We start from the raw sequence: 7374 nt of genomic DNA on the forward strand, positions 1-7374 counted from the left end.
CTAAAAAGTCTTGATGGAGCTGTAGAATTCCTTCAGAGATAGGAGGGCAGGGCCAGTAAAGAAGTAAGACCTTGCTAGAATGATGGGCAGTGATAGCAGAAAGGGAAACTGGCCAGTCCTGGGGGCCCTCGAGGGAAAATAGACAACCAGACGAAGGCTCCCAGACTTCATCTTCTTTCCTTTGGGGGCCTTGCCCCTACCTCTCACCTCAGGAGTGGGACCGTGGAGGCCACTGTGGATGGCCTTAGCAAGGAGTATTGCTAGTGTCCAAGCAGAAACTCTGAATTTGTTTTCCCACAGAAATATTTATATATCTCAGTTTACTTTATTTAGATGTTAGTATTGTAATTGTGGAAGAAATACAAGTTAATAAGTTAAATTTATGTGAGCTGCTCTCTTCACCTGCCACGTTTAATAGAATTTATTTTCGTACAAAAACAAGTCTTAGACAACTAACTTATATGTTTTTGAGCTTCTAAAGCACATCTGTAAGTCAGTATATGACACTCATTAATTTTTATTAATTGGGGAACTTGAGGAGAGCAGCTTTTGGGATCAGTGCTTTTTTCTATCTAAAATATATATTTGAATACATGTATATATGTAGCATATAACACAGTGTACAAGCAAACACTTAAACTTAGTCTATATTAGTCTGTAAGTTAATTGTAAATTAAAACGTGATTTAAAACATTCATTTCCTAATGAATAGGTTTAAGTCTAGTGCAGCGTTTAAGGCCTGATTTCAAACGGAAGTATTCTTCAATGTTTGAAGATGATACTGTGACAGAATACATCTACCACTGTAATGTACAGACTCCGAGGTAAGGGTTATGATTCTAAATTTACTGTGTTTGTGTTTTAGACTTTTCTTTTTTGAAAATATGGGAATAGTCCAGGAGATTTGTATCAGTAGTTAAATGACTAAATTTAAAAGGACAAGTAGTTAAATGACTGATACTTCTTAATTTACCCATCTGTTCATGGGGTACCTACTACGTAAAACATCTTACTGGATTCTTATGGGAGATTAGCAAGATGTCCTTTTTTCTGTGAGGTGCTTCTGGATAACTTGAGGAAGTCTTGGTCTTAGGCATCTCTAGAAAGTGGTTGAAGTTGAGAGATTTTCAAGAAGAATTTCAAATAAAACAGCATTCCCAAACTGAGTATGAATGTTCTACAAAAATAGGGGTGCTGGATTAAACAAAAGTAGATGGTTTTCTGTACTGTGGATCTTCTTAGAACCTTTTACTATGCCAAAGGGTATTAAATCCCCTAAGTGCATGGGAAATGCTATGCAGCATTTTTCAAGTTCGTTTGATGATGATACCCTTCTTTTACTGAGCAACTCTTAATGTCTGTAGATCAGCATGAGAAACAATGCTGCAGTGGGTGAAGGTTGGGTAGAGGAGGGGGAGGGATTCTGCATGTATTTTGACAGTGATAGAAGAAGGAGAGAGAGAGCATAGTAGCCAGAGGGAGCAAGAGGACCAAACAAAGGTGTTTTTTAATTTAAAAAAAATAAAAGGCACCCATGGAGAAAACAGAGCCTGAAGTTAGTGGGGAGCTAGGAGGACCCTGAAAGACAGGACCCTAGAGTTGCTAGAGAGAGGTCAGGAATGGAGTGTGATGGTGAGAGTTCTGGTTCTCATGCTTCCTTGTGCACCAGAATTATTGGGGAGCTTGTCAAAAATTCCTGAGGCCTGTTTCTAAGACTCTGATTCAGCAGTTCTGAGCTGCATCTTTAACAAATGTTTCAGGTGATTCTAGTATAGGTGGTCCATGGACCACATTTTAAAGCATACAAGTGGTACCTCATCCTTTCTGAGATTGAGACTTGGGTGCAAGGCTGAGAGGCTAGATGCAGAGTCAGCCTCCCTCACTTTTTTTTTCCCTCCCTCACTTTTGGCAGAGAATATGTACACATACTCTATTAAAAAGATTGAGGCCATGGGAGCTATTGAAGTATAGCTGTAGCCTCAGTCTTTTTAACACAGTAGATTAGAGGTTCTCTGCCAAGAGTGAAGAAGGCTGGAGAGGTTTCGGATACTCAAGAGATTGATGTTTTGTGACTCGCTAGGCAATCCGGTCTGGTGGATTAGATCCACGTACTGTATTGACTGCCAGCTGTTTTTAGTGGTCTGTCCGAGGTAGATCATCTGTTTTCCTGCATGATCTAAGTGTTTTATTATTCACTTATTCACATTTCATAATTACCTATGCCTGTGTAGTTCTAGTTTGTTGCCTTTCTTATGGTGGAACTTGAATTCTTCATAAAAGACATTTCAGAATTATGCCTAGTACCGCAAAGGAAGCAGAAATGACAGCAAAATGGATCTATCCTGGGAGTTTGCGAAGTGTTCCCTGTTCTTTTATGTGATGGTCAGTCAGGTGCAGCCACAAGACAAGACGCAAGAGAAGCCCAAGAAAACAAATTTTATTATACTCACAGGTCCTGGAGAGTGGATCACTGAATGCCATGAAGGGTCACAGGGGGCTGCCAGATTTTGGTCAGCTGGCAGAAGACAGGAGTGAAGGAAAAGTCTAGGCCAGAGTCTTTATTGGATTCTTCAGGAAAGGCAAGGCAGGGCAGGGTGAACAGTTTAGGATTGACTAGTTGAATAATTTCTGTGGGCTCTAAAATGTAGGGGTGGTCTCTGTTTGCCTGGTACCTGGCCCTGGGATGATTAAGGCAGAGGAATATTACCTCCTGGGATATGTGGGCTGGACAGAAGAGGCAAGGCTCTGGATTGGTTAGTTTGCATATCAAAGGCATGTTCCCTGTTGAGTCCTTTGCTATCTCTAAGAATTGGCTAGCTCCAGAAGGCACAGTCTCTCCCCAGCAAGAAAGGTTTTTTTAAAAATGTCAAACGCCATAATACACAGAAAATTAAAACTATAACCTATACATCAAGAGTACTTAATCTGAATTTCTTCGTATCTTGGTATTGGTTTTGCCATTGCAGGTAAAGAGCTGGTGCCATGAATCTGGAAAAGCTACCTTCTACATTTGAAATAAGATAGAGTGAAAAAACATGTTTTAACTATCCCCACAGGAAATTTAATAATTCAATGATATGGGGTTAGGGTTGCATGTTTTGATTTCGAAGATGATGACTTTTTTTAATCAACTGGAGTTTGAAGCATCCTTGTTTACCTAACAAAAGCATATATTGTCTGTGGGGTGTATACAGAAGTGTATATCTTCTGTGGGGTTTGTTCCTTACAGTTTCTACTAAATTATTTTCTATTTAAGCTGAAGTTTTTCTTAAATGGGGGAGAAGCTAAATATGGGTGTTTTGATAGAGGTGAGAGTGTGATACATACTCATCCCCAGAAGTAATACATGTGATTTTCTCCTTTTCCTTTAAGTGGTGAGACAGCGTTCAAAAATATGACTATTCCTTATGGATGGGCAAAAAGGCCAATGCTCCAGCGAATTGGGAAAATGCACCCTGACATTCCAGTTTCAGTGATCTACGGCGCCCGATCCTGCATAGATGGCAATTCTGGTACCAGCATCCAGTCATTACGACCACATTCATATGTGAAGACGATAGTAAGTGTGTGGCTTAGTTTTGCTTTTCAGTTGTAGGTGAAGTCTGTTCTATTATCTTTGCCTTCAATGAGATTTCAGGTTGTCCCTGTGCTTTCACATCTGAGCTAAACCTGCAGCCTCAGTCAGAGTCCTGATATCACTTGTGATAGGGGCAGGGTTTGACCCACACAGATCTTCATGTCCAGACAGTGAATCGCCTTTCTTAGGGGTCTTGCCTGTCCTTAGAGCCGGAGCATCTCTCAGGTGGGAGAGACTGAAAGAGGGACGAGTCCTGTAGCACCTCGACCAGCTCCCACCTCACAAGGAGCACATTCTCATTTTGTTCAGTTTATCTACTGGCCCTATCATTAGTGGTCAATTTAGAATTTTTTTTTTTTGCATATTAAAATTTTAGTGAGGTTCAATAGATTTTTCTCTTTATTCTCAGATCCTTTATTTGATGGAAAAATATAATAGTTACTACAGATCAGTGTTGCTTTTTCTTTTATGTTTTCTTTATATATAGCTGTTCTCACTTTCAATGCTAAGTGTCTTTGCTTATGTCATTGCGTTTTATTAAATGCTTTTACTCACTGACCATCTGACTGCTTTTCCTTTCCCAGGCCATTCTTGGTGCAGGGCATTATGTGTATGCAGATCAACCAGAAGACTTCAACCAGAAAGTAAAGGAGATCTGTGACACTGTGGACTGAGCACACTGAAGATGATGTGGGAAAACCTGCTGACTGATACACTTCCTCAGCAATAATTCACAGTCTACAGTGAAGAGGAAGGAATACAACACAAGAACCAGGCAGTCTTCTTGACTGTACTTTGCACATGTTTTCTTTATGAAGTTGCTTGTACATTTAAACCAGTTAATGCCTTCTAGAAGAATGGCTTTCTTTTCTCCTACACAAAATCGAAATATACAAGAGTCTTTAAATCTAATAGCTTTAATAAAGGTTATTTGTCCCTCTGCTATACTGAAAAATTATAATTTTTCAACTGAAATTTTTTTCATTTCTGTATAACTTTGCTATGTCAGGTACTTTTTGTATTGCATTCTATATTGCCAATTTTAAAGGGTGATTTCTGGGTCTATTATTTTATATACTGTAAAGGTGCACTTTATTTTCTTTGCTTGTATTTACCATATCTGATAACTGATATAGTTAATCAAAATTCAGTGTGTTTTTATGTAAAACTTTGTCGCTTGTTTAGAATACTTCACTTCATTTTTGAAATGGAGTGATGAGACAGCATTTTGGTTAAAAAGATGGGAGTTGATCACTAGCATTAATTTTTCTGATTTTCCTGTGTTCTCTCTTTAAGGCTGCAAAGCCATATTCAGCAGTTTAAGTGTGATCCATCCTGACAAGCCTGCATCAGCATAACTCTGTGGAATCTTCTGTGTGTGATATAATTCTCCATTTCCAGGGAAGTATGACATTAATACTTAAGAGATTCAAGTACTGAAAAGCCTTAACTAGAAGTCTGTCCCTTCACCCCCCAACCCCTATTAGTATTCTTTTGTGAACCAGGATGCAGCTTTTAAAAGAGCAGATTTCTCCACTGAGGGGACATTAAGACTGTTACCTTCCAGTAAGCCAAATCATATATTTCATTAACATCTAACTCTCGTAGATGGGTGCTAAAACTGGATTACATTTTTACCACTAAAATGTAAAAATAGGTGGTGCTGTTACATCTCATGGCACCAGAAATGAGCTAGCACTTGGGTTTTTTTTTTTTTTTAAGAGTTTTGTGTTAATTAAATAATTTACATACTTGAAGTTATATTACAAAAATTCTATACAGTTGATTGAACTATTTGACAATAATTACCATGAAGTGTAGCACTTTCTTCCTTTTTGAAAATGAGGAAAACTTACTTTGAAACTGAAAAATCTCCCTGTGGTAACTGGCTGCTGAGAATACCCTCTGAAAAAGAAAATTGAATAGGATCACCCACAAGGCATCTTTGCCGTATGTTTTGCTAGCATTGCTTGTCTAAGAGAAAGGTGGTTATGTAAATAAAAACAGTGAACTAGAGCAAATAATGGTTTAATGGTTTTGACTGTTGCATTTTTAAAATGGTTAATTAGGAAATTTGTAGTTGTTAGGAAATGTAAGGTTGTATCACTGTTGATTAACTGCCAGAAAGACCAAATGCTCTATTTTCAACATTATCTCCCTTACGAAAGAATAGGCAAATTATACTGAAGCATGAAAAATAGCTTCCCAGTGAATAATTTGTCTCACTCATCAGATTAACTAGATTAGTGCAAAAGGTAACATGAGAGCCAAGATATGTTGTCAGATTTCTCTACTTTAAGAACAGAAGTAGCCTTTACTTTTTAGTTAGTATCTTGGATGGCCAGATTCAGACCTCTAAGTGGTACAAATAATTTGCATAATGTTTTTATATTTTTTGACACACAAATTTGATACACTCTCCAGTCTCTCTTAATTATTCTTTGCTGAGCATATGACAGTTTTTACTTGTACAGGAGGGTTTCTGTGCAGCAAACTTGGTCCCAGCCCTTGGAGGGAAGTTACTAGGTTTACTTAGTAAATGGGGTTTCTGGCCACAGATGTGCCAGGTGATTCAGAAAAAAGATGTACCCAATTGTCAGGTGGAACTTATTTTCTCACTGACTGATTTTGCTTTATTTGAAAAATATTGTCATAATTCTTTTTAAAAGTTAAATTTTATCTTGGGCTATAGTATATGTAATTTGTGATGATTGAACTAGCAGGGAAGGTCACAGTCTTCAAATTCCTGAAAATATATGGGTGCTAAATGTTTTCTTAAAAAAAAAAATTCTGTTAGAGTAGTTGATTAAATTATGCACAATGTACTTTAACTTTATTTTACGGAATAAATTTTACTGTGATAGTGCTGTATATTTTCTTGAGTTTCTAGTATGGCCCAGTCTGTTTACACTAGTTGTTATAGGACCATGGATCCAGTGAGCGTTCAGTAACGCTTGTTGGCGTTCTGAGGGAGGGCTGTCCTGCAGTGCTGTGACCTCCATATGTGGCTCTACCTCTGTCCACACATCCCTTAGTGTGGTTTCTGTTTTCTTCTAAAACTAATTTTCAGAAACAAGTTTGCCTAGAGTTGGTTTTAGAATATTATTTAGAAAACACTTTTGAAATGTCTCCATTTATATATATATTTTTATCCTTTAAAGGGTATACTAGGTCCCAATAAAACAAGAAGTTTTTCCCTGTATGAAGGTATTGGAAAGAATAAGCAATAGTAGTCAGAAGAACACTAGAAAAGAACAGTGGGGAAGGAGGGATAACCCTACCAGATATCATAGCATACTATAAACAGTATAGAGAAAATCCAGGAATTTGGTATATGATAAAGGAAGCATCTTATCAATGGAGGAAAAGACTTAAAAAATGGGGTTGAGATAAATGTGCTTCACTGTATGGAAGAAAATAAAATTAAATCTGTTTCTCACACTATACACACGGGTAAAATCTGAATGGATCAGAAACCCAATTATAAAAATGAAACCTTCTAAATAACTAGAAAAAAACATTGGTGAATTTCTTTATAATCCGAGAGTGAGGAAAACTTTCCTATGACTGAAAATCCAGAAGCAATAAAAGGAAAAGTTTGTATCTTTAACTGAAAATAAGAGTTTGGGGTGGTCTAAAAAAAGCAAAGTTAAAAAGTAAATAATAAACTGGCAAAAATATTTGCAACACTTATAACAAAAGGTAAATATAACCCTAATATATGAAGAATTCCTAAACTTTGAGAAGAACCTGAAAGGAAAATGGGCAAAAAGATATGAACAGACAGTTCACAGGAA

At 37.4% G+C, this 7374-nt stretch overlaps 1 protein-coding gene across 1 annotated transcript in view; it reads left to right on the forward strand.

Annotated features, from left to right (window-relative positions):
• ABHD5 (abhydrolase domain containing 5, lysophosphatidic acid acyltransferase) overlaps positions 1 to 6448 on the forward strand; it is a 33641-nt gene extending 27193 nt beyond the window's left edge. The window contains exons 5-7 of the mRNA XM_087430811.1: positions 713 to 824; positions 3373 to 3559; positions 4162 to 6448. Of these exons, the coding sequence (XP_087286937.1) occupies positions 713 to 824; positions 3373 to 3559; positions 4162 to 4251 (389 nt within the window). The 3' untranslated portion in view covers positions 4252 to 6448. The remainder of the gene's footprint in view (positions 1 to 712; positions 825 to 3372; positions 3560 to 4161) is intronic.
• The last annotated feature ends 926 nt before the right edge of the window (positions 6449 to 7374 follow it).

The sequence above is a fragment of the Ceratotherium simum genome, chromosome 5 (genome assembly GCF_057802395.1).
Source record: "Ceratotherium simum simum isolate JZ-2026a chromosome 5, ASM5780239v1, whole genome shotgun sequence".
Classification (NCBI taxonomy): Eukaryota; Metazoa; Chordata; class Mammalia; order Perissodactyla; family Rhinocerotidae; genus Ceratotherium; species Ceratotherium simum.